The following is a 27,599-nucleotide window of genomic DNA, read 5'->3' on the forward strand; positions in this document are numbered from 1 at the left end:
CAGGCTCCCCGCTGCCCAGAGAGCCCGATATGGGGCTCGATCCCAGGACCCCGGGATCATGACCTGAGTCGAAGGCAGAGGCTTTAACCCACTGAGCCACCCAGGCGCCCCTAGGTTTTTTTTTTTTTTCTGAGAGAGAGAGAGAGAGAGAGAGAGAGAGAGAGAATGAGCACACAGGCAGAAAGAGTGGCAGAGGGAGAAGCAGGCTCCCCGCTGAGCAAGGAGCCTGATGTGGGACTCGATCCCAGGACGCTGGGATCATGACCTGAGCCAAAGGCAGCTGCTAAACCAACTGAGCCACCCAGGCGTCCCCCCTTAAGTTCTGTTATTAATTGCTTAATATATTTCAATGCTTGGAAGCATATATATTTGTGATAACTATATCTTCTTGATGTATTGATCTCTTTGATATCATATAATAACCTTTCTTTGGTCTTCTTTTACCCTTTTTGGCTTGAAGTCTATCTTGTCTGATGTAAGCGAGGCTACGCCTGCCTTTTTGTTTCCACTTGCTCGGAATATATTCTTCCACGCTTTCACTGACTTGCAGGCAGTATATATTCAGGTAATTTTTAAGTCCATTCAGCCACTCTGTGCCTTTTGATTTGTGAGTTCAAGCCATTTCATCTAGGGTAATTATCAATATGTAAGAATTTACTACTGCCATTCCATCTTTTGTTTTCTGGTAACTTTGTTTCTCCCATGTTTCTCTTTCTTGTTTTTTGTCTACTTATTAAATTGGTGGTTTTCCATGGTGATTTGCTCTGTCTCCCCCTTTATTATGTTTTGTGTCTCTGCTCTAGATTTTTGCCTGGTGGTTAAAATGAGGTCTACAGGAAACATCTCATGAAATAATCCTTTTTCTGCTGATAGCAATTTATCTTCATTCACTTATCAAGTATCCTTCCTTTTACCCTTCCTCCTTTATATCTTTGATGTCATGATCTTTTTTTTTTTTTTTTGAGAAGGGGAGGGGAAGAGGGAGAGAATCTTAAGCAGGCTTAAGATTCTTAAGATCTTGGGGCGCCTGGGTGGCTCAGTGGGTTGGGCCGCTGCCTTCGGCTCAGGTCATGATCTTGGGGTCCTGGGATCGAGCCCCGCATCGGGCTCTCTGCTCAGCGGGGAGCCTGCTTCCTCCTCTCTCTCTGCCTGCCTCTCTGCCTGCTTGTGATCTCTCTCTGTCAAATAAATAAATAAAATCTTAAAAAAAAAAAAAAAGATTCTTAAGATCTTAAGTAGGTTCCATGTCCATCATCATCCAATCTGACGCTGGGTTCCATCTCATGACCCAAAGATCACCACTCAAGCTGAAACCAAGAGTCTGACACTTAACCGACTGAGCCACCCAGGCACCCCTCATTTCCTCTTTGTATCCAAGGTTCCCAGCATACTGCTTGATAACTATTATATGCCAAATAAATGATTGCTGGATTAATTAAAGATTTTTAGAGTTCTATATAATGACACCATCCAGTGTTTTAAGCAGTTCTATAGTAAGTGTTATTTTATAATCCTGCCATCAATTAACAAATTTCTATTTACAAATCTTTGGTCTTTTGGAAAATAAAAGTTGTTTTTTTAAATTTAATTATATTTTTTCAGTGTTCCAAGATTCCCTGTTTATGCACCACACCCAGTGCTTCATGCAGTACGTGTCCTCCTTAATACCCACCACCAGGCTCATCCATCCCCCCACTCCCCTCCCCTCCAAAACCCTCAGTTTGTTTCTCAGAGTCCACAGTCTCTCATGGTTCATCAGTGTTTTATTTTTGCTTGAATGTCTTTAAATTCCAGTGGTTTTGTACAGGTTTGCATTATTATGAGACCTTTTTCTTTTTTTTTTAAATTATGTTCAGTTAGCCACTGTATAGCACATTATCAGTTTTTGATGTAGTGTTCAATGATTCATTAGTTGCAAGACTTTTTTCTTTGAAAATTATATGCTTTGGGGTTTTTTAAAAAGATTTTATTTATTTATTTGACAGAGAGACAGAGAGAGATCACAAGTAAGCAGAGAGGCAGGCAGAGAAAGAGAGGGAAGCAGGCTCCCCGCTGAGCAGAGAGTCCAATGTGGGGCTCTATCCCAGGACCCTGAGATCATGATCTGAGCTGAAGGTAGAGGCTTAACCCACTGAGCCACCCAGGCACCCCTGCTTTTGCTTTTTGACTATTTAATCTTGAATTATGTACTTTTTCATGAATATTTATTAGATATACATATTAATATAGAGCCATTTTGAAAATTTTTAATTTGTCTTTTGCAATTTTTTAGTGGGGGGAGCAGAAGGAGAGGGAGAATCTTAAGCAGCCTCCACACCTAGCTCGGAGCCTGACCCAGGGCTGAATCTCACCACCTTGAGATCATGACCTGAGCTGAAATAAAAAGTCGGACACTTAAGTGACTGAGCCACACAGGCGCCCCTGAAATTTATTTTTGATGATTCCTTATAATATTTTTAAATGGTACATTATCCTTTTTAAACTTAGAATACAGAGACTTATAAAAAAAATAAAAATCTCATAAAGGTACACCACTAGAGCTTTTATAATTTTTATGAGTATTATTCTAGATTTCTCTTTTATCTCTAGGGCTGGACCAACAGAGGTTTTAAACGAGTATTTAGGCATTTAGATTTCTGGCATTTGCTTTACTATACAGAACACTTTTGTAACCCCAAGATTTTGTAGCCAGGTTTTGTATTGAATAACATGGTTTAATTGTTCTATATATCTTTTTAATCACATGGAGTATTTTTTTGGTTTGGGGAATGAAGTTTAAAAATTAGGCATTTATTTATTTATTTAATTTTTTAAAAAAGATTTTATTTATATATTTGACAGAGAGAGACACAGCGAGAGAGGGAACACCAGCAGAGGGAGAGGGAGAGGGAGAGGGAGAAGCAGGTTCCTCGCTGAGCAAGGAGCACGATGCAGGGCTCGATCCCAGGACCCTGGGATTAAGACGTGAGCCGAAGGCAGACACTTAACTGAGCCACCCAGGCGCCCCAGGCATTTATTTATAAAATCATATAATGGTAATTATTATGTAATTACTTATTTCTATCAGTGATTCATGATACCCTTAATCATCATAAATCATTGATAATGATTGGTTGATAATGATAATGATCAATGAATCATTGATAATGAAATCATTGATAATGATCAAACTTCAAGTGTCAAATATGCTACCATATCATTCTGGACTTCTTTGGATTTGTAAAGGCATCTGCTATTGTGTTTTTGACCTACTGCGTCTCATTCCAGCATATGTTGCCCCCAAAACCTACCTCATCCTCCCTCCATGAGCCTCATTTTTCTGAATCATTTTGCCTATTATTAATTTGTACATACATATGGAACTCTTTTTGGAGTTGTCCCCAAAGATGGAGTTTTCCATTGTAATTACTCCAGCAATTACTCTACCAATTAACTGGGGCAAAATCAAAGTTTTTAAATTCTATTCTACCTTTCTGTCCAGAAAGATGCTAGACATCTATAATTTTGCACATATTTTACTATGATTCCTTTAAAAATATTATGACTTTGTATGTATAGAATTGTCAAATCACTATGTGGTGCACCTGAAACTAATAGAACATTGTATATCTATGAGACTTCAAGAATAAAAAAACTTTTTCAAGTATTAGGGCTTTCCTCAAACTTCTCATTATGATTAACTGTAGCTATTGTGTAGTTACTTAGTCCTGCAATTATAAAAGGGATCCATGTTTCCTTTATAGATTTTTGTTTTGTTTATTTTACAGATCTTTCCAGTATCTGGGGATGATCCTGACTTTCCTTCCTCTGTCTTGCTCCTTGATTAGCAGTTCGTTACTGGAACTCCTTAAAACTGTGTCACTTTCATGAAGGTATCTTCCTTCTTTGTTTTTCTTAGGCCTTCTCTCCTGGTAAAAATACAATGAAACCAACAAAGAAGCACAAAAATGAGAAGACATCAAGTCAACATATAGGTCCTGCATTCTTAAAGCAAACTGATTCTTGACCCATCAATTTTGATTAAAACCAGGACCCCCGCCCGAAGGATCTGAGTAAATTCTGGGAAGGCAGCTTCCATAGTTTCAACTCCCACCCTCACCTTTGGAGGCCAAGGGATCTGGAGGCCAAAGGGATTTAGAAGTGGTAAAGGCAATATACAAAAGTTTAAAAATCCTTTCCGATTCTTTTTTTTTTTAAGATTTGATTTATTTATTTGACAGACAGAGATCACAAGCAGGCAGAGAGGCAGGCAGATAGAGAGGAGGAAGCAGGCTCCCTGCTAAGCAGAGAGCCCGATGTGGGGCACGATCCCAGGACCCTGGGACCATGACCTGAGCTGAAGACAGAGGCTTTAATCCACTGAACCACCCAGGCACCCCTTTTCTGATTCTTGATCATTTAAAAATTTTTAAAAATTTTTAAACTTTTAAAAATTTTTAAAAATTTAAAAATTTAAAAAATTCTTCAAAATTTAAAAAATTTAAAAATTTTAAAAAATTTAAAAATTCAATTAAAATGCCTATATTTTATTTATTTTATTTTATTTTTGAGTAGGCACCATGCCCAGCATGGAGCCCATTTAAGCCCATGGGCTAAACTCATGACCCTGAGATCAAGACCTGACCTGAGATTGAAAGTCAGATACGTAACTAACTAAGCCACTCAGGCACCCCTTTCTTCCTTCTTTCCTTCCTTCCTTCCTTCCTTCCTTCTTTCCTTCCTTCCTTCCTTCCGTCCTTCCTTCCTTCCTTCCTTCCTTTTTGAGTAGGCCCCATGACCAAAAAAATGCCTATATTTTAAATTGGGTATTCTTCAGTATCCCAAAAGGATAAGGACCCAAAAAGAAATATATATCACGTGTGCTATATCTCCAAATATGTTTTTGAGAGCATCTGAAATTTTGTTTGTACATGTATCTTAGTCATCATTTGTGAAGTTACTATGATCCATAAAGCAAGAAAATTCATGGTCTTACCATTTTTAAAAACTCAAAAATTAAGATGCCCATAAGAAAATTTCAAAGTTAGACATTATCATGTATATGAAAGAACAAAGAAAACAAAGTCCAACGCTAACAATTTTTTTCACTCTGTTTTCCATTTAACCTTACAGGTGAAAGACTTTGGTTGAACTTCGTAACAACTGTTAAAGTAAAAATGTGAAGTAAAAGGGAAGCCCTCCATCTGAAAGAAGACTGAACAATTATGCCTTCAACCTTTAAAGGGTTGAAACCTGCCCAGAAATCTGCCATGGTATATGAGATTTCCCTCTGATTAATTAAGCTTGTTATTTGTTTGAATGCACCAGCATTCAAGATAATAAAATTTCTTGTTCTTTTAAAGTAAAACCAACCAACCAACCAACCAACCTATATTTACTCCTCCTTTCCCACTTTTCTCAACAGTTGCATTCCCAGCAGAAACCAGCAGCTGGTCTGGATCTCACAGGTAGCCCAACGAGACTCTTCCCCTGAGGTACATGGTCATCTGTTGGGGGGGGCTCCTGTCATCTCCCTGATACCATTCAGATTCTTCAGTGACCAGGGCAGTCCTCAGACGCTCCAGGGAACTCACTGCACTCCCCCAGCTGGGGGCTTCTGGGGTCTGAAGGATGAGATCCTGGTGTCTGGATTTGTGTGTCTATGAAATACCTTCAGGGTGTGTTTGTCACCCTAAGGCACCTAATTTTGGCCGCTGGGCAGAGCCAGTCTGTGTGACCTGGGGAGCCACGGGGTATCTGAAGTCAGTGTGAAGAGGCACGGAGCTGTAGCTAAACCAAAGGCACTGACCACATGACATATGTCTAGGTCTAAATCTTTCCCTGGGAGGGGCAGCTGGCTGGCTCAGTCACTGGGCAGGTGACTTGGTCTTGGAGTCATGAGTTCAAGCCCCATATTGGGCATTTAGCTCACTAAAAAAAAAAAAAGAAAATTCGTAGGGGTGCTTGGGTAGCTCAGATGGTTGGGTGTCTGCCTTCAGCTCAGGTCATGATCTTGGAGTCTTGGGATCAAGCCCTACGGCTCCCAGCTGGGCAGGGAGTCTGCTTCTCCTTCTCCCTCTGCCTCTCCCACTGCTTGTGCTCTCTCTCTCTCTTAAATGAATAAATCAAAAAATTTTTTAAAATTCATAAATCTTTCCCAGGGGACAGTGATCCTGAATGGTGTCTTGCCTTCCTTGTCACAGACCTAGAGCACACAGTTCCCCTAAGTGGCAGCCAGGGGGTCTACTCACTCCTTTTCCACATCCTGGATGAAGTCAGGCAGAGGCCGATTCCTGGTTTCAGGAAGGAGGAGAACAGCAAGACCAGAGAGGATGGGGAAGACTCCATACATGATCCAGGGCAGGTGGGGAGAATACACAGTTAGGATCATCAAGAGGGGAGCCAGGGCTGCTCCAAAGTTAGCAGCAATTCCCAGGATTCCTGTCGCTGTTGCCCTTGGAGTGTAAACAATACAAACACAGGTATAAATCCATGCAGGTAATTTGTGATTTATTATTTTGTTTCAATTATGGGAGATATCACAATAGTGTTTAGATACATGAAGGTTGACGATATACTCTTACATTTCAAATATGCTGTCTTGTTTGCTAGCAATTTTTTTCAACTGCACAAGTGCATTAGCACATACTTTCATCATTTAAAAAATACTCTTCTCCATACCATCTACCACTGAGTGGTTCTGTAGATTATGTGAGATGGTATGTTAAAAAAAAACACAGTGCCTTGCCAAAGTCAAATTTTAATAAATTTTAGTTTAAATTTAGTTTAAATTTTGGTTGTAATTTTTGTTACTATTAATACTATTATGGGCGTTTGGGTAGTTCAGTCGTTAAGTGTCTGCCTTGAGCTCAGGTCATGATCCCAGGGTCCTGGAATCGAATTCTGCATCAGGCTCCCAGCTCAGCAGGAAACCTGCTTCTCTCTCTCCCTCTCCCCCTGCTTGTATTTCCTCTCTCTCTCTCTCTCTCTTTCTCTCTGTCAAATAAATACATAAATAAATAAAATCTTTTTTAAAAAGCTATTATAATTGATGCTTCTGGTAACTCACCAGTGTTCTTTCCACTATAAATGTTAATTAGCTGGGGAAGATCTGTTTTGACCCTGCTAGAGCTTCCACGAGCTTTGTACCTGATTATGGTAGGGATTAGTTCATTTCCATGGGCAGAAGAACTCATGAGAGCTGCAGAAGAAACTCCTACTCCCAAAGTTGACAAAGTAACACGCAGAGTCTGCATTTCTGGAGAGGAAGACCAGTGAGACTCAGGAAATCAGAGCTAAAGGAATCACCATCCACCAAATAACAAATGAAAAAGACAATTGGACATGTTTGCATGTGTTAAGTACATTGTAGAAAAAGTGCATGGAGGCAGAGAACGTGGAGTGACTAGTAGCTGAGAAATGTGACTTATCTGTATGTTACAACTTAAACAGAGAATAAAAAACCCGAGTCATTTTATTATCTCTCCCTTACACATCAGAGATTTGCCAAAGACGGAGAGGGGAGCGTGAGTTCGCTTTCATTTATTCTGTCCAGTGTCTCCTCTGCCTTTCATGTATAAAGTGGGACTCCATATGAACAATTACGGAGGAATGTAAAACTCATCGATGTCCTTGAGGAGTTTAAAACCTGGGTGCACACATGATATTAACGTGGGGCTAGTACTGAAGCAGAGAGTAATAAGACCTTTGTCTCATGTTCTGGATAAGCTGGAGACTAGCTTGATCTAGAGCAATATTTGAAGATTTAAGAATAAAGATCTGTGTTAGGGGAACGATTGTTGGACTTTGGAAACCTCTGAAAGGAAATCTCAGAGTCCGTTTTCTACTCAATAATTAAAAAAAAATCTCATGAGAGTGTTACAACATTGGAGTACACTTGTGGTAAAGCAGCAAACATGCATCAGTACACACATCCAAGATGAGGGCAGAGCTACCAATCTGGGATCCTGTAACATACACAGCTATGCTGGGAGTTAGGCAAAGCACGGGACCACCACGGTTCCCCTATTCATGACATAAGATCATTTAATTTAGTAAAATAGATTCTAAGAGAGGCTTTAACTGCTTCACTCCTTGTTCCTATTGCCTGCTTCTCTGCTTGAAGACAAGATACTTTTATTTTCTTGAAATCAAAAAGCCTTCCCTAAACCGTGATTGCAGTGATGGTGACCTAATACAAGACACACAAGTGAATATAGGTAGACATTAGGGAGCAAATTGTCACTGAAGCTATAGTAATAAGAAAATAACCAGACAGCAGAAATGAGGGTATTGTGTTTTCATATGAGATAAAATTAATATATATTGGACACGATACTGTCATTGACAATTACAAGTGTGATTGGTCAAAGCCAAAAGGGCAAGTGATTAATCGGTCTCCTAGAGAAACTTTAAGGAAGACACAGCACCAGATACTTCTCAAATGTGATAAGGATAGCCATACGTCTGCACCAGCTCTTACTGAGCTATGACTCTTTCCCAGCTGCTTAATGGTAGAATCTGTCCTAAATCCTCAGATCAGTTTTGGGGAATCATTAGAACCATATTCTCCCTTTCCTTGTGTGAGTCTAGTCCCTAAGTCCCCGAGATATTTTTCTTCAACCTGTGCTCTTTTCTCACCTTCAGGCAGAAACGTGGTGGTCAGAATGAAGATTCCAAGTAAGGACCCGAAAATCATCTGGCTTACTCGACGGCCCATATGATTCAGTGCCAAAAGGGCAACGTAATTGGCAGGGAGGTTGACCATGCCAAAGAGAACCTGGAACAGGAAAACATTGTTCCCAATGTGCTGGAGGTGGAGAATCAGGCCATAAAAGGGCATGTAGGTTGCAAATCTGCAGGGAACAAAAGAAGAAAGATAGATGTCATTATGTTTAGACCCTAGGTTCTACAAACCACAATCATAAATATCATCAGACAGGCAGCCAGTGGTTGGTGTTCAAGCACAAAGGTACAGTCTGTTTTGTAGAATATTCTACTTGGTGATGATTTAAAAACTGTCACAAAATATTGCATAAATTGGAGGTCATAATGGTTACTTTTTGGTAACCATTGGTGGGTGAGGGTATTCTTAAGAATATACAATGAGGGAAGCCCCTGGGTAGCTCAGTCAGTTAAGCATCTGCCTTTGGCTCAGGTCATGATCTTGTAGTCCTGCTCAGCAGGGAGTCTGCTTCTCCTTCTACCCCTCACCCTGTTTGTATTCTCTCTCTCTCTCTCTCTCAAATAAATAAATAAATAAAATCTTTTTTTTTTTTAAAAGAAAGAATACTGGGGCGCCTGGGTGGCTCAGTGGGTTAAAGCCTCTGCCTTCGGCTCAGGTCATGATCCCAAAGTTCTGGGATCAAGCTCCACATAGGGCTCTCTGCTCAGTGGGAAGCCTGCTTCCTCCTCTCTCTCTCTGCCTGCCTCTCTGCCTACTTGTGATCTCTGTCTGTCAAATAAATAAATAAAATCTTAAAAAAAAAAAGAAAGAATAATGAGGCCCTCAAGGGTTTTAGAGTTTTTTTCTATATCCTAATTTGAGTGATGGTTGCACATTTACATATGCAAATATCCATCAAGCTATATATATTGGTGCACTTAAGAATTTTTTTTTAAGTTTATTTAACTGATCTCTACACCCAGTGTGGGGCTCAAACTCACAACCCTGAAATCAAGAGTCACATGCTCTTCTGACTGAGCCAGCCAGGCATCCCAACTCTTTGTGATTTTATCTCCGTTGACATGGAAACTAATAAGTGAAGAAACTTAAAGCTAAAATCTCTACTGTGATTGAAGTTCACAGCTTTCATTTCCACTGGTAAGTTGACCTAATAACAAAACTCATTGCACAATTAGTTCTGGGTCAGTCTTTCTGTAACTAAAAAACACAATTATCTTTGGCTTCCTCATGTTTTATCTCCAAATCTGTCCCTACAGCCTGTTGTATCCTTTGATAGGAATAGATTCATGTCTCCACTATTTTGATATTCTTCATGCACAATGTGAAACCTACCTCACGAAGGACAATAAACAGATCCTTTTGCGCAGGATGGGCGTGCGGAACAAGTCAGGCACGGAAGGTTTTTCCTGTGCTATCTCCAGCTCCTCCTGCATGCTGGATCTCAAAACCTTCAACAACAACCGCCACAAGAAACTGTTCAGTTGTCACACAATGTGAGCATTAGGAGGCCCCCTACAGAGGATAAGCTAGATCACTTGCTGTTATATTTAGGAGGAAATCAAGACCTCAAAAAGACACTGACATGTGAAAGGTGAATTAGGGAGTTAAATGAGCCTCGGGAAAATAAAGGACTTTTTAAACACAAGATCTGAGTGGGCTGTCAGGCATCAGAAAGGGTGTGTATGTTAGATATTCAGATCAGGAAGGGAATCAAATGTGAGTTACTTGGATTAAGGTCCAAAGCTCCATTTATGCTAGATGGGCGTGAAAGACCTGGACGTTAAGCTTGGTTCTCAGCCAGCCATCCTTTGCAAAGATGCTTTGCATCCTGTTTACCTCAGGAAAAATGACATTTCCTGAGAGCCTTTATTTTGGTTCTTCATTCAGTATCTTTGAGGGAATTCCTGGCATATTGTGCTTCCATGAAGGTGATGCCTAGAATTAAATCTGAGAATGAAACCAGGGTGGCATCTTGATGTAGAATAACTCATACCCAAGTTGGTTATAATCTGGAGTTGCTTAATGGCCCTGCAGTATGCTAGGTGTATACCTTGCAGAAGGTTATTAAGTATTTCTAAACCCCAATCTCTCTGTCATGAAGAAGAAGGAGGAGGAGGAGGAGGAGGAGGAGGAGAGGAGGGAGAAGGAGGGGAGGAGAGGAGGAGGAGGAGATGGAGGGGGAGAAGAAACAAGTAGAGAAAAATAATAGCACCTTTTCATGAAGACTTTCTAGCCATACATTAGGTTATAAATATGTAGATGAAATTATATCCAGCAAACCTCAAATAGTTACTTACTAATTATTCCAATAATATTGACTTAATTCTCATCCTGCCTTTACAAGTGAAACAATACCGAAGTCCATTGGAAAAATTCCATGAGGAAGGGAATTTAGAGAAATGTAAGGTCATCTAAGTGAGGACCTACCAGATTAAGAATGTCTTTTTCAATTGCAGAGCTAGTTCAAGCAGCAAAATCCTGGCCTTATGCTTTTGGAAGAGAAGAGTCAAGATAGCATCTCCTTCCTGCAACTAACACCAGAAACTCATGAACACAGGTCATTGTCATAGGCAGTATTCTAAGGATGGGCTCCAAGCATACCTTAAACTTGGGCCAGATGAGGGCTGCCATGCCTGTGAGACTGACCTCAAATCATATCCAGTATCAGAGTAAACGTCTGGGAGATGCTGATGGGTTATTTCACACTGGCAATTCACTTTTGGTGAGCAGAGATGTGAGTTGTATTTCTGGAAGAATTTAGGGAGGTGATGTCATGTCATTTATGGGAAGTCAAGGAGCTCCTCGTACCTGGTAAAATTCTTAATTAAGAAAGGAGGCCTATATTCAAATGGGAGCCTGCTGGATCTTCGTTTTTTTTTAAATGCATCTTTTCTTTTTCTCTGATTGTCCTTTGCTAGTTAAAAAAAAAAAAAGACAAAACTATTTGTGCCCATCATAACACCATGTTGGGGTGAAAAGCATGAAACTTCCCATTGTTGTCCTGGAATTAGCAGGTACAAATACACAAAAGCCCTTCGTTAAATTTTTAGATAGTTTGTAAAACAATCACCGTGATGCTGGTGGCTTTTATTGACAATGGTGGTAGTATTCATACTACAGAAATTGATAATCACCACAAATTTGAGATCTATGGCTTTTTTCCACCCTCCTATAATGTTAGGTGTTAAACATTTACTAGCACACCACTGGCTCGGCCCCTCTGCCGCCATTTGGACTGCTCTCAATTGGAAATTTAGTCATATCCCTGGTTGATTTAAACCTGGCTAGTTCTACCTCAACCTGTAAGGCCCATTTCAAACGTAACTACATTCAAGTAGTTTTCAGCTCCTGCACATCTGCAATCCAGGCTATGTCCTTCTCTCGCTATTCACATTCCACCCTTGCTTTACTTCAAAGAGGCTTTATCAAGCCCACAACCTGGCCCACCTGTTCATGAAGCTGGCAGTGGATCCACCTGCAGACCCTGGCAAAAGGTCCACACATCCATGGGCCCAAGGAGCAGACCCACTGATAAACCCTGCTAACTGGCTTACCCAGAATCTCCAGCCATGGTGACTGGTGAAGGGCTTTTCCTGCTAAGCAGACTGTAAAGACTGGAAGATGCTACTGCTTCTTCAAATGCACAAATACCCTGGGATGATGGGTATTAAGGAGGCCACATGTTGTGAGGAGCATGGGTGTTACATGCAACTGATGAATCATTGAACACTACATCAAAAAATAATGAAAATTTTCAATTTTCCAAACCCCAATGAGATATCAACTCACACCTGTCAGAATGACTAAAATTAATAAAACAAGAACCAGGTGTTGGCAAGGATGTGAAGAAAGGGGAATTCTCTTACATTGTTAGTGGGAATGCAAACTATTGCAGCCACTCTGGAGAATAGTATGGTGGTTCCTCAAAAAGCTAAGAATAGAATTACCCTATGATCCAGCAATTGCACTACTAGGTATTTACCCAAAGGGTAAAAAAATACACATTCAAAAGAGTACATGCCCCCTGATGTTTATAGCAGCATTATCAACAATAGCCGAACTAGGGAAAGAGCCCAAATGCTCATCAACTGATGAATGGATAAGGAAGATGTGGTATATATGTATGTATGTGTGTGTGTATATATATATGTAGAAATACTACTTGGCCATCAACAGAATGAATTCTTGCCATTTGCAATGATATGGATGGAGTTAAAGTGTACTATGCTAAGGAAAATAAGTCAATCAGAGAAAGACAAATGCTATATTATTTCACTCTTTTGTGGAATTTAAGAAACAAAATGGATGAACATTTGAGAGGAGGAAAGGAGAGAGAGAGGGAAAAAATCATGAGACTCTTAACTATAGAGAACAGGGTTGATGGAGGGAGGTGGTTGGGAGATGGGAGGGATGGGTAATGGGTATTAAGGAAGACATGTGTTATTATGAGCACTGGGTATTATATATAAATGATGAGCCAATGAACTCTTCTCCTGAAACCAATATTGAAACTGTATGTCAACTAACTAGAATTTTTTTTTAAATGTAGCCCAGAAATAAAAGCCTGACACCAGATGGCTTCATGGTGAATCCTACCAAACATGTAAGTTATGAACACTGATCCTCCTCAATCTTTTCCAAAAAATAGAGGAAACACTAACAGATTTGTTTTATGAGTGTAGTATGACTCTGAAACCAAAGTCAGACAAAGACACCATAAGGAAAGAAAACTACAGGGCAATATCCCCAATGAACAAAAGTGAAAAAATCATCAGCAATGTATTAGCAAACCAACTTCAACAGCACACACACGCTGCACACATGACTCAGTGGGATTTATTCCTGGGATGCAAGGATAATTCAACATATGCAAATTTTAAAAAATGTGATACACCACATTAACAGAATGAAGGTTAGAAAACATTGAAGGTTAGAAAACATATGATCATCCCAATAGATGTAAAAAAAATCTGACACAATTCAACCCACATCCATGATTTTTTTTTAATTTTTTTTAAAGATTTTATTTATTTATTTGACAGAGAGATCACAAGTAGGCAGAGAAGCAGACAGGGAGAGAGAGTAGGAAGCAGGCCCCTCACTAAGCAGAGAGCCCGATGCGGGGCTCGATCCCAGGACTCTGGGATTGTGACCTGAGCCGAAGGCAGAGGCTTTAACCCACTGAGCCACCCAGGTGCCCCCACATCTATGATTTTAAAAACTTTCAAGAAATAAGGAACTTACCTTAAAGGTCATATATGAAAAGCTCACAGCTAACATTATACTCAATGGTGGAAAACTGAGAGCTTTTCCTCTAAGATCTGGAACCAGACAAGAATGACACTTTAATTCAACATAGGATTGGGAAGTCCTAGCCAGAGCAATTAGATAAGAAAAAGAAACAGAAGGCATTCAAATCAGAAAGGAAGAAAAAAGATTATCTCTGTTGGCAGATGACATGATTTTTTATGCAGAAAACCCTAAAGACACCTCCAAATTTTGTTAGAAACAATACATGAATTCAGTTTCAGGACACAAGAGCAAAATACAAAAATCAGTTGCATTTCTATACACCAGCAACAGACTATCTGAAAATGAAATTAAGAAAACAATCCTGTTCAGGGCACCTGGATGGTTCAGTCAACTGAACCTGATCAGATCAACTCCTGATCTCAGCTTAAGTTTTGATCTCAGGATCGTGAGTTCAGGCCCTACACTGGGCTCCACCCTGGGTGTGGTATTTTTTAAAAATCCTGTTTACAATAAATTCAGAAGTAATAGAGTCTTTAGAAATAAACTTAACCAGGGATGAAAAACTTGTATATTAAAAATTATAAACACTGAAGAAACAAATTAAAGCAGACAAATAAAAAATGGAAAGATATCTCATATTCATGGATTGAAAGAATTAATACTGTTAAAATACCCATAGTACCCAAAGTGATCTATAGATTTAATAAAATCCCTATCAAAATCCAAATGGCATTCTTTACAGAAATAGAGAAAACAATCCTGAATTGATGGAAAGGATTTCAAATAGGCGGGATTCAGGAATCTCCAAAGTGCTAGGAGCAGGAAGTCCAGGAAGAAGAGTCTTGTAGTAGGTATGTCCAGGTCTGGGTACTTGCCTCTTGGATCAATCAATTTTAACCAACTTTTACCTCTGTCCATCAACTCATTCTTAGAGCATCTATTGGCCTTGTGCTTAAGATATGTTTGCAAAAAAAAAAAAAAAAAGAAAGAAAAGAAAAGAAAAAGAAAAAGAAAAGAAAAGAAAAGCTTGTCCCATGCCTAGGAAAAGACAGGGCACCAGACTGAGGGTTCCACCAGACTGTTTTATCCAAAGGTAAAGAGGTGATTCCCTAAAAGAAAACTAGGTTGCAATTAGGAAGTACAAATAGTTAATTGACAGCTCAAAATCAACAATGGCTGCTAGAAGTTGTCAGCACCAAACCACAAAAGGCTTAGTGGGTCATATGTAGGGACATTGACTTTTATCCTAAATTCAAGAGAGAATCTATAGATGTTGTTAGGCAGGAGAAGGTGGTTTAGAGGATCAGGCTTATGTTTCTAAAGTATCCTCTGGCTGTTTTCCCTTTTTTTTCCCCCTAAAAATTTAATTTATTTGAGAGAGAGCATGCACAAGTTGGGGAGGGGCAGAGGGAGAGAATCTCCAGCAGACTCCCCACTGAGCACAGAGCCTGATGGGGATTGAGTAGGACTCGATCTCAGGACCTTGAGATCATGACCTAAGCCAAAACCAAGAGTTGAATGCTTAACGGAATGAGCCATTCAGGTGCCCCACTCTAGCCACTTTCTGAGCAAAGGATGAGAACGGAGCAACAGTGGAGGTGGGAGAGAAACTAGGCCAGAGGGAAGAAAGATGCAGACTATAGAGGTAGCAGTGGAGTTGAAAAATGGCTGGATGGATTCAAAATACATGTGGAGAATATATATATATATAATCTTTTTGTCTATGCGTTAGTGTTATTCTTTTTTTTAAGATTTTATTTATTTATTTGACAGAGAGATCACAAGTAGGCAGAAAGGCAGGCAGAGAGAGGGGGGAAGCAGGCTCCCTGCTGAGCAGAGAGCCCGATGTGGGGCTCAATCCCAGGACCCTAAGATCATGACCTGAGCCGAAGGCAGAGGCTTAACCCACTGAGCCACCCAGGCGCCCCTAGTGTTATTCTTTATACAGTCTTAATGTTTTTTAAATTTTGATTTCTGTTTTCCTCACAAGTGATTCACATATGTGAATGTTGTAAAATGCATCAAATCCTTTAGAATGAACTATCAAATAATTTTTTAAAAGAACAAAAAAAAAAAAAAAAGAAAGAACCAATCCTGAGTAGTCCAGGATGGCAACATAGGAAGACCCCGAACTCACCTCCCTCATAGAACACACCGATCTATATCTCTTTATAGAGCAATTAATCCTGGAGAAGTTCTGAGGGATGACTGAACAGCTTCTGCACAAGAAAAGATAGACCACACAGAGAATGGCAAGAGAAATGGAGACATGATAACAAAGGGAGTTCCCATCTCAGACACTGCAAACTGCAGTGGGACTATGAGCAGACTTGTCTGCCCTGGGGCACAGAAAAAAAAAGCCAGTGTAAAAGAGCATATGAAATATAAAAGGTTAAGCCTTACAACTCTGCCAAATGGCAGGGGAGCTGCTGGAACTCTTTCCAGGTCAGAGGAGTTGGCAAGCACCAGGGTTTACATTTCCTTACAACCTTGATAGTGCAGATGGGAGCAGGGTCCAGGCAGCTTCACCAGTCTACTGTCTCAGTAAGCCCTGGACCCCTAGCCCACACCAGCCTGTTATCCCACCAAGGTGGCCCAGTGTGGTGCACACCAAGACACCTCTGTCCAACACTCATTATTGCTCCAGCTGTCTCATCTATATGACACAGGTGCAAAGCACTTTGAACCCTCCAGGCCAGCACCACTCTGTTTCCAGATGACTTACCAGGGAATCCCCAGTGTAGAGCACCCCAGGACCTCCCACTCTAAACCCACCTTTGTCCCAAATGATTTTCCAAGGCATCTCCTGAGTGAACTGCCCTGGACCACCTCTTATCTGGACTGAACCCACCTCAGCTCCCACCGGCCTGCCACAGTGTCCCCTGCAGAGTGTCCTGGGACTCCCTAGCCTGCACGCACTTCAGCTTCAGAGCTCACACAGAGAACCAAAGTTCTCTCTGTGCAGAGAGACCAGAGAATACCCCAGCTTGTCACTGCTTAAGATTCAGCTATCCTGCTAGGTGTCTTCTGCATGGAGAGTCCCAGGAACCCCAGGCTTGCATTCACTTCAGCTCAGCTGTCCTTACAGGGAGCCCTCTGCATGGAGAGCCCTGGGACACCCTGGCCCATTCCCACTTTAGCACCAGGCAACCCACCAGGGACAACCCACAGAGTGCCCTAGGGTCCCTAGCCCACACCAGCCACAGCTCTAGCCATCCAGCACAAGTCACCAGGCACAGAGAGTCTACACAGGCAATAACCATACACAGGATGATTCCTTCATGTTTAGGAGAAGTAGGTGTTCCACCTTATTCATAAAAACAAACACAAAAATCCAAGCAAAATGAGGAGACAGAGGAACATGCTCCAAATGAAAAAATAAGACAAAACCTTGGAAGAGGAACTAAATGAAATGGAGATAACCAATCTACCTGATAAGTTCAAAGTAGTGGTCATAAAGATGCTCATCAGATGGAGAGAAGTGTGGATGAATTCAGTGAGAACTTTGACAAAGAAAAAATATATATATATTATATAAAAAGAACTAATCAGAGCTAAAGAGTATAAGAACTGAAATGAAAAAGACACTAGAGGGAATGAACAGTAGATTAGAGGATGCAGGAGAACATGTCAGTGATCTGGAAGACAGGATAATGGAAAACACACTGAAAGCAACAATAAAAAAGAATTTTTTAAAAATGACGATAGGTTATAGGATCTCTTGAATGACACCAAGTGAACAAACATTCACATTATAGGGGCCCCAGAAGAAGAAAAGAGAGGAAGGGGCAAAAAAACTTATTTGAAGAAATAATTGCTGAGAAACTCCCTAACCTGGAAAAGAAACACATATCCAAGTTAAGGAAGCCAGAGAGCCCCAATTAAGACAAACCCAAGGAGTTCCACACAATGACACAATAATTAAAATGCCAGAGATTAAAGATAAAGGAAGAATTTTTAAAGTAGCAAGAGAGAAGCTACTAGTTACATACCAGGGGAAACCCCTTAAAACTATCAGCTGATTTTTCAGTAGAAACTTTGCAGGCCAGAGGGGAGTGACATGATAGAGTCAAAGTGTTGAAAAGAAAAAAAAACAAAAAACCCTACAACCAAGAATACTCTACCCAGCAAGATTAGCATTCAGAAGGGAAGGAGAGATAAGGAGTTTCCCGGACAAACAAGTTTTACAAGTTCATCAGCACCAGGGCACCTAGTTTAAGTATCTGACTCTTGGTTTCAGCTTAGATCGTGATCTCAGGGTCACGAGATTGAGCCCTGTGTGAGGCTCTGTGCTTAGCACAGAGTCTGCTTAAGATTTCTCTCCCTCGGGGCGCCTGGGTGGTTCAGTGGTTGAGGCCTCTGCCTTCGGCTCGGGTTGTGGTCCCAGGGTCCTGGGATCGAGCCTCACGTCGGGCTCTCTGCTTGGCAGGGAGCCTGCCTCCTCCTCCTCTCTCTTTCTGCCTGCCTCTCCGCCTGCTTGTGATCTGTCTGTCAAATAAATTAAAAAAAAAATCTTTAAAAAAAAAAAAAAGATTTCTCTCCCTCTCCTTCTGCATCAGCCACCACATGTGTATGCGCTCTCTCTATAAAATAAATAAATAAATAAATAATCAATCTTTTTTAAAAAGTTCATCACCAATAAACTGGCCTTGTGAGGAGTGTTAAAGGGACTTCTTTACATGGAAAAGAAAAGACCATAATTAGAGGTGAGAAGATTCTGGAAGGAAAAAATTTCATAAGTAAAAGCAAACATACAGTAAAGGTAGAGGGCAATTACTTACAAAGCTAGTATGAAGGTTAAAAGATAAAAGTAGTAAAATCAATTACATGTAAAGAATTGGCACTGGGGGGACGCCTGGGTGGCTCAGTTGGTTAAGCGGCTGCCTTCGGCTCAGGTCATGATCCCAGTGTCCTGGGATCGAGTCCCACATCAGGCTCCTTGCTTGGCGGGGAGCCTGCTTCTCCCTCTGCCTCTGCCTGCCATTCTGTCTGCCTATGCTTGCTCTCTCTCCCTCTCTCTCTGACAAATTAAAAAAAAAAAAAGAATTGGCACTGGGTGTCAGTGCCAAGTGTCATATGCAACAACGAATCATGGAACACTACATCAAAAACTAATGACATACTGTATGGTTACTAACATAACATAATTTTAAAAAGAATTAGTTATGGGGGCTCACACAATAATTAGATGTAAAACATGGTGATATATACATAAAATGTGGAGAAGGAAATAAAAAGGAAGTTCTTTTAGAATGTGTCCAAACTTAAGTGGTCATCAACTTAATATAGACTACTATATATTTAGGATGCTATATATGAACCTCATGAAAACCATAAACCAAAAACCTGTAATAGATACACAAAAAATAAAGAGAAAGAAAGCCAAGCACAACATTAAAGAAAGTCATCTATTACAGGAAAAGAGAACAAAAGAAGAAAGGAACAGAGAAAGACAATAAAACAACCAGAAAACAATAAACAAAATGGCAATAAGTACATCTAGATCAACAATTACTTTAAGTGTAAATCATCTAAATGCTCCAATCAAAAGACATATGGTAGAAGAATGGATTAAAAAAGACAAGATCAAAAATAAATAAATAAATAAATAAATAAATAAAAGACAAGACCCACCCCCCCATATGCTGTTTCCAAGAGACTTACCTCAGACCTAAAGAAACATACAGATTGAAAGTGAAAGAATGGAAAAAGATATTCCATGCAAATGGAAGCAAAAAGAAAAAAAGGGGGGCCAGGTAGCAATACTTATGTCAGACAAAATAGACTTTAAAAAAAGATTGTAACAAGAGACAGAGAGGGCATTACCTAATGATAAAGGGAGCAGTTCAATAAGAGGATATAACACTGTTGATGGGAATGTAAATTGGTGCAGAAACAGCATGGACGGTTCCTCACAAATTAAAAATAGAGGGGCACCATGGGGGCTCAGTCAGTTGAGCATCTGACTCTTGATTTCAGTTCAGGTCATGATCTCAGGGTCCCTGGATTAAGCCCCACATTTGGCTCCATGTTCAGCAGGAAGTCTGCTTGAGGATTTCCCTCCCTCTTCCTCTGCCCCCACCTCTCCCTGGCTCACACACATGTTCACGCTTTCTCTAAAATAAATAAATAAATCTTTAAAAATTTTAAAAATAGAAATATCATGTGATCCAGTAATTCCACTACTAAACATTTACCCAAAGAAAACCCCTGTGTTTATTGCAGAATTATTGCAATAGCCATGATATGGAAGCAATGTAATGTCCACTGATCGATGAATGGATAAAGAAGGTGTGGTATGTGCATAATTCATATGTATGTATATGACATATATATTAATGGAATATTACTCAGCCATAAAAATAGAATGAGATTTTGCCATGTGTGGCAATCTGGATGGACCTAGAGGATATTATGGTAAGTGAAATAAGTCAGACAAGGACAAATACCATGCATTTTCACTTATGTTTGGAATCTAAAAAACAAAACAAAAAGGAGAAACAGATCAATAAATATAGAAAACAAACCAGTGGTTGTCAGAGGGGTGGGAGGTGAAGAGACGGGCAAAATTGATGAAGTGGAGTGGGAGGTATAGGCTTCCAGTTATGGGATGAATAAGTCATGAAGTAGAGAAGTACAGCATGGAGATTATAGCCAATGGTGGGGTGCTAGCACTGTATGGGGACAACAGCTACACTTGTGGGCATAGTATAATGTAGAGTTGTTGACTCACTATGCCATATACCTGAAACCAATGCAATGTTGTCTGTCAGCTATTCCTCACTAGAAAAAAGAAAACGCAAGCACTGATAAATTATTGACTACTACATCTGAAACTAACGATGTACTGTATGTGAGCTAATTAATTTTAAAAAAGAAAAAAAAGCAATCCTAAAATTCATATGGAAACACAGAAGACCCTTAACAACCAAAGAACTTATGAACAGAAACAAAACCAGAAGTATCACATGTTTTGATGTCAAAATATATTACAAAGCTACACTATGGTACTAGTATAAAAACAAACATATAGCCCCATGGAACAGAATAGCATTAGACTAAGCAAACACGGTCACTTGATCTCGGACAATGGTGCCAGGAATTCACACTGGGGACAGAATAGTGTTTTCCATGAATGGTGTTGTGGAAAACAGATACTGACATGCAAAAGATTGAAACCGGAAACATCTTACATTGTACACAAAAATCAACTCACAAAGGGTTAAAGACTAAGATGTAAGATCTGAAACAAAGAAGCAGAGAACAGAATAGTATTTGCCAGATGCTGGGGGTGTGGAAAACTGGGAAATACTTGTCAAAGAGTACAAAGTTTCACTTATGTGAGATCAGTTCTAAGGATCCACTGTATAGCATAGTGTCTCTAGTTACAGTGCTATACTATATATTGAGAATTTGCTATTAGTAGGTCTTGTATTGAGTGTTATCACAAAAATAATGAATAAAAAGGGCAGGAGAAAGTTTCAGGTGATGATGGATATGTTTATTGCATGGGTTGTGGTGCCGACGTTTGGATGTGTACTTATCAGATTCATCAACTTGTATATATTAAATACGTACAGCTCTTTGTATGGTAGTCATACCTCCATAAAGTTGGGGTTTTTTTAAAAGATTTTATTTAAATTCAAGTTAGTTAACATATCATATTATTAGTTTCAGGGGTAGAATCTCGCTATTCATCACTCACATAAAGTGGTTTTAAGAAATATCCTTCAGATGTGCCATTGAACATGTCTTCAAACATGTTTTATTGCTCCTCTTTGACTGTCAAGACCCTAATCCTCTCCTTTTTCAATTAAACAGGGGAAGATGATGGTTCCTTGTCTCTATGAGAATCCTTTCCATCCCCCTACCATTGCAAACAGAAAGGTTAAAGTTAAGCCCCAAAGAATTATAAACAGGATCTTGAGATATTTGCACACATATGTTCACTGCAGCACTATTCACAATAGCCAAACCAAGGAAACTAACTGAATGTCCACCAGTGGATAAATGGGTAAAGAAAATGTGATGCATACATAAAAACAGAATTTGATTCATTCATAAACAGAGGAAGTCCTGCTAGATGCTACAACAGGTGAATCTCAAGGAAGTTTTGTTAAATGAAATAAGGCAGTCCCAGAAGGAAAAATACTGCACAATTCCACATATATGAAGTATATAAAATATTAAAATAAATAAAACAATAAATAGAATGGTGGTTACCAGGGACCAGGGAGAAGGAACATGGGAGATTGCTATTCAATGGGTATAGAGTTTTAGTCATGTAAGACTAAAAAGTTTGAGAGATCATTGTATTTACAATTAACAACACTGTTATCATACAGTTAAAAGTTTAAGAAGCCAGATCTCATAATATGTGTTAATTTTAAGATGTCCTGATTTTTCTCTTATTAATACTAAACTAATAAATACTAATACTAATAAAAATGGAATTCCGTCCCATACTGCAATTTAGGATCAAGCACATGACTAGCACATTATAATTTTTTGATAAATAATGTACATGTTCATGATATGATGAATGGTTTACTTAATGATCCACAACAATAACTGTCATCCAGGCCCAGGGTTGGCGGGGGAGACTTCTCTGGAACTTGTCATGCTCTTGGAACTTGTAATAAATAGAATGTAAACTCCACAAAGCAGAGGTGTGGACTATTGTGACCAATGCTGTGTTTCCTGGAGAGAACAGAGGGGCCCAGGGAGGCACAGGGTAACTACCATGAGTGAGAGTGTATGACCAAGTTGCCATGCTCTATTTTGCATGGTCACTAAGCCTCCCTTCTACTGGTCTTACTATCCTCAAAAAAGGCCATCAGAATATGAATGGAAAGAAATAGTTTCATTTGTGTTACTTTCTTTAACAAATACACAATCTTTATGATCATAAACACTAAGAGCTATCTGCTCTTGTTGAGTAAAAATATCTGTGTTCAGTTCCCAGCAACAGGATATTCTCTTTATATCAACTCAGACAACGTGGTTGGCCACTGAGAACCAGGACAATGAGGTAAGAGGACCTGAAGCCAGAACTGTGTCCCCACCTTTTATTCACCTTATAGACACCAAGGTCACAGGTTTCCTATACCCCATAACCCACTCCTCTTCCTATTCACCTCCACGGTGAGGGCTTCTCCAGCATTCTTCCTTCCGTTCCTGTGTGCAGCTTTTCTCAGTGCCTTTAAGCCCTCCTCGAATTTGTTGGTGATAACCAGCCACCGAGCAGACTCTACAAGCCACCTGATCAAAGACGACAGAGGTGCAGCCAAGTCTCTCATGTGTCCATATGCTTTGTCCTGAAATGCCTCTCCCTTCCCATCTAATATCTACCTCTTGTTTTGTTAAACCAGGAAACACAAACTTATGTTCTCCTTTACCATAACTAGAAAACTGGGAGGATGACCTCTCCATGCAGTACTTTTTCACTACTGGCAATATAAAGCAGGAGTCATATTGCCCCCTCACTCTTATTCTGGGGAATATTTCCAGGTTTGGCAAATAAAAATAGGGTGTCTAGTTAAATCTGAATTTAGATAAACAGTGACTATGAGTAATTCTTGAGTATAACCATCTCCCATGCGATATTTTGGACCTACTCATCCTGCAAAGTATTTGTTGTTTATTTGAAATTTTACTTGAATAAGACACCCTATATTCTATCAGGCTGAGAAATAAAAATACAGAACTCTCAGATAAAGAGAAATTTCACGGGGTACCTGGGTGGCTCAGTGGGTTAAAGCCTCTACCTTCGGCTCAGGTCATGATCCCAGGGTTCTGGGATCAAACCCCATATCGGGCTCTCTGCTCAGCAGGGAGCCTGCTTCCTTCCTCTCTCTCTCTGCCTGCCTCTCTGCCTATTTGTGACCTCTCTCTGTCAAATAAATAAATAAAATCTTTAAAAAAAGAGAGAGAGGGAGAAATTTCACATAAACTGTGAATAATTTTAATGTAGCTATGCTCCATGCAATATTTGGAATATTATACAAAAAGATTTTGTTGTTTACCTGAAATTCAAACTTAACTGAGTGTCCTTGAAATTATCTGGCAACTCTACCCATTCAGTTTCTTGAAGTATGCATAGGAACCTTACTAAGAGAGCATGTGCTCGAGTTCTTAACTAAGAACCAAACAGAATTCTTAGGACCTGATTCCATGTATCTTGCATCCCAGGATCCTCTAAGACAAAGGGAAAAATAAAGTCTTTACCTTGAGAAAAGAAAAGAGACAAATAACGGTACAGAGACCACCAGCTGAAGGGTGTACCAGTCTCGAATGGCAAAAGCCAGTCCTCCTAGGATCATCTGTCCTACGCAAGGCGTGCAGACTGCCACAGTTATTCCCAAGGCTTGGAATCGGGGCACTGTCCATTCTACAACTGACAGAAAACACAAACAGGATTTTGATTCCAAGATGGAATCTCAAAGTCAAAGTCCAGGCTTGGAAAATGTCAAAGACGCCACGTGTTTACTTACGCAGCATAATATTATTTGTCATGATGCTCATGGTAGAGCAGCCAGCCAGGAAGCGTAGCACACAGTAAATGACAAAGGTGGGCGCAAAGGCTGCGCAGGTGTCAGCAATGGCCAGCTGGAGGAAACACCACTTGAGAATTAACTTCCTCCCAAACCTGAGGAATGGGAACAGGTTAGATGGGGGAATAAGAGCAACCTGTGGGGAAAATTAACAAAAAGAAGGCACACTTTGAAATTTAGTGCATGTTTTGATAAATGAAACTTTGCCCTTGGAACTTGAACAAATCAAGAGCTAGTCATCAGGAGATCATCCCAGAAGTAACCCTCCTGTTTGTAAATAGATACTGAGTGTAACAAAGCTTCTTCCCCAGTCTGTTACCAGAACTTTGAGACACACTGAAGCCATATGAGACCGATTGCAATCCTGGAAATTTTAACACATCACAAAGGTCCCTTGTACTAACCGAGACAGATGACACACTAGACTCTGTGCAGTGTCTAGAACATAAGGGAGCTGCCATGGACTGAGTTGCATCCCCTGCCTCCACCCCAGTTCATATATTGAAGACCTAATACCCAGTGAAAAGGTATTTGGGGATGTGCTTTGTGGTAGCTAATTAGGTTTCTATGAGGTCATGAGAGGGGGATTCTTATGATGGAGTTAGTGCCCTTATAAGAAGAGAGATTGCTGTCCTCTTTCTGCCATGTGAGGCTATAGCAAGAAGGCAGCTGTCGTGAAGTCAGGAAGACAGCTCTCACCAGGAACCAAATCTCTCTGCACCTAGATCTTGGACTTCACAGCTTCTGGAATTTGAGAAAATAAATTTATGTTGTCTAAGCCCCCTGGTCTCTGGTGTTTTATTGTGGTAGCTTGAGCTCACTAAGACAAGATCTAAATCTATACTTGGGACTCTGGGATCATGCAGGTCTTGAACACACTATATGAAAGGAACATCCAGGGAACAATACAGTAAACTTGCTGATGGGTTGCGTTAGAGCCCGTCTCTGCTTAGTCTGGCTTTATAGGCCTAGAACATGTTTCTCTAAAGTAAGAAGGGAGCCACAACTCAGAGAACTTAGTTCAGAGTGAATTGTCAGAGGAAAAGATTAGGTAAGATGAGGGTAAAGAAACAAAGAAGAAGAAAGTATTTTTATTTTATTTATTTTTTAAAAGATTTTATTTATTTATTTGAGAGAGAGAGAGAGAGAGCACAAGCAGGGGGAGTGGCAGGCAGAGAGAGAGGGAGAAGCAGACTCCCCGCTGAGCAGGGAGCCCGATGTGGGGCTCGATCCCAAGACTCCGGGATCATGACCTGCGCCAAAGGCAGACATTTAACCAACTGAGCCACCCCAAGAAGGTATTTTTAAAAAGGAAGGAGAATTCAGTGTTTCAGTTTTCTGGGAGAGAGGACCTTTCTCTGGACAATGTGGACGAGACACCTGTGCTGGTTCTGTATGACCAAGAATGGACAACCAGTGGGATTGCACAAAAACCCTGAAATCCTTGCTATGCTTGCAGAATATTTCCATTATAACATAGTGTTAAATCTTTTATATTCTGAGTATTTATATTACATACACTTGCATTTCCATTTGAAATGGAATAAAATCTAGGTAAAGAAATGTTATGGTTAATGAAACGATGTAATGACAACTATTGGAAAGTCTGGTCAGTCAAAATGAAAAGCAGCTGTATTAAAGATATATCATGTAGTGATATCTAGGGGCGCCTGGGTGGCTCAGTTGGTTAAGTGTCTGCTTTCTGCTCAGGTCACGATCCCAGGATCCTGGAATCAAGCCCCATGTCCAGCTCCTTGCTCAGGAGGGAGTCTGCTTCTCCCTCTTCCCCTGCTCGTGCGCACTCTCTCTCTCAAATAAATAAACAAAATAAAAAATCTTTAAAATACAGTGATATTTAGAGCAGCAGGCATTTGGTAACAGTCTGGTTGTCCATCACCAAAAAATGCATGAGGAACGTCATCATAGATCTTCACTGTAGAGCACTATGCACCAATTAGAAGAATGAACTAGAAGTATACATAGGAATGTGCATGTACCTCAAAAAACATAGCAATGGGTACAAAAGAGAAAGTATAAGATAATAACACATTTACAGGGGTGCCTGGGTGGCTCAGTGGGTTAAGCCTCTGCCTCCAGCTCAGGTCATGATCTCAGGGTCCTGGGATTGAGTCCAGCATCAGGCTCTCTGCTCAACAGGGCCCACCCCTCTGCCTCTCTGCCTACTTGTGATCTCTCTCTCTGTCAAATAAATACATAAAATCTTTTAAAAAACACATTTACATACCTCTGTGAATTAAAATATATGTAAACCAATGTCATTTATTTTGAAAAAAGCACATATGAATTTAAAGAATTACAGTTAATGCATTATAATGACCCCTGTTGGGAAGAAGGAAATGGGATTGGGACATAAGGAAAAAAATGAAACACATATATACAAACATGAAAGGAATTCATGGCCAAACTAATGAGGACACTGTCTCATGAAATGAGTATAATTCAACCGTCTGTGGTTGATAGTCAAAGGAAGAACAATTTGTGCATTGCAAAATAGAAAGATGATTGTTTCATTAATTATTGATTGTGCAATTTGGTTGTATGTTCACCATTTTTTTTCCCAGATGCTGAAGAAGATGACTCTTCCTGGCTTTCTATTTAAGTTAGAGTCACAGGTCTGCATTCTTTTTTTTTTTTTTTTTTAAAGATTTTATTTATTTATTTGACAGAGAGAGATCACAAGTAGACAGAGAGGCAGGCAGAGAGAGGGAGGGAAGCAGGCTCCCTGCCAAGCAGAGAGCCCGATGCGGGACTCGATCCCAGGACCCTGAGATCATGACCTGAGCCGAAGGCAGCGGCTTAACCCACTGAGCCACCCAGGCGCCCCCACAGGTCTGCATTCTGACCATGGATTGTGGAGAGAAGTGACCAAGGCCACTTCCAGGCCTGTTCATACAAGGTCCACTTGGGTCCTGCTCATTCTCTTTCACAGCATGGCTGGAAACAAAAAAGGTGCAGATGAAAAAGTCACACAATGGAAGACGCTGGTTCCCTGAGCCACTGCTCAGAGGATGGGGGCCACATGACCCATACCACACTGTGAGGACAGTGAGAATCATGATTTTATTAAAATCCCAATTTTGATTCTAGGGTTCTTACTGTAACTAGCT

General features: G+C 40.2%; 1 protein-coding gene across 1 annotated transcript in view; it reads right to left on the reverse strand.

Moving 5' to 3' along the window:
* Positions 1-3,737: 3,737 nt before the first annotated feature.
* The window catches only part of LOC111149963 (solute carrier family 22 member 9-like), a 33,108-nt gene continuing 9,246 nt past the window's right edge, over positions 3,738-27,599 (reverse strand). The window contains exons 3-10 of the mRNA XM_022507234.1: positions 24,412-24,566; positions 24,146-24,314; positions 23,056-23,179; positions 9,998-10,113; positions 8,620-8,834; positions 7,129-7,237; positions 6,231-6,434; positions 3,738-3,908 (exon numbers count right to left, since the gene is read on the reverse strand). Coding sequence (XP_022362942.1) covers positions 3,848-3,908; positions 6,231-6,434; positions 7,129-7,237; positions 8,620-8,834; positions 9,998-10,113; positions 23,056-23,179; positions 24,146-24,314; positions 24,412-24,566 — 1,153 coding nt within the window. The 3' untranslated portion in view covers positions 3,738-3,847. The remainder of the gene's footprint in view (positions 3,909-6,230; positions 6,435-7,128; positions 7,238-8,619; positions 8,835-9,997; positions 10,114-23,055; positions 23,180-24,145; positions 24,315-24,411; positions 24,567-27,599) is intronic.

This window comes from Enhydra lutris, unplaced genomic scaffold, assembly GCF_002288905.1.
Source record: "Enhydra lutris kenyoni isolate GAN:26980312 unplaced genomic scaffold, ASM228890v2 scaffoldscaffold22, whole genome shotgun sequence".
NCBI classification, from domain to species: domain Eukaryota; kingdom Metazoa; phylum Chordata; class Mammalia; order Carnivora; family Mustelidae; genus Enhydra; species Enhydra lutris.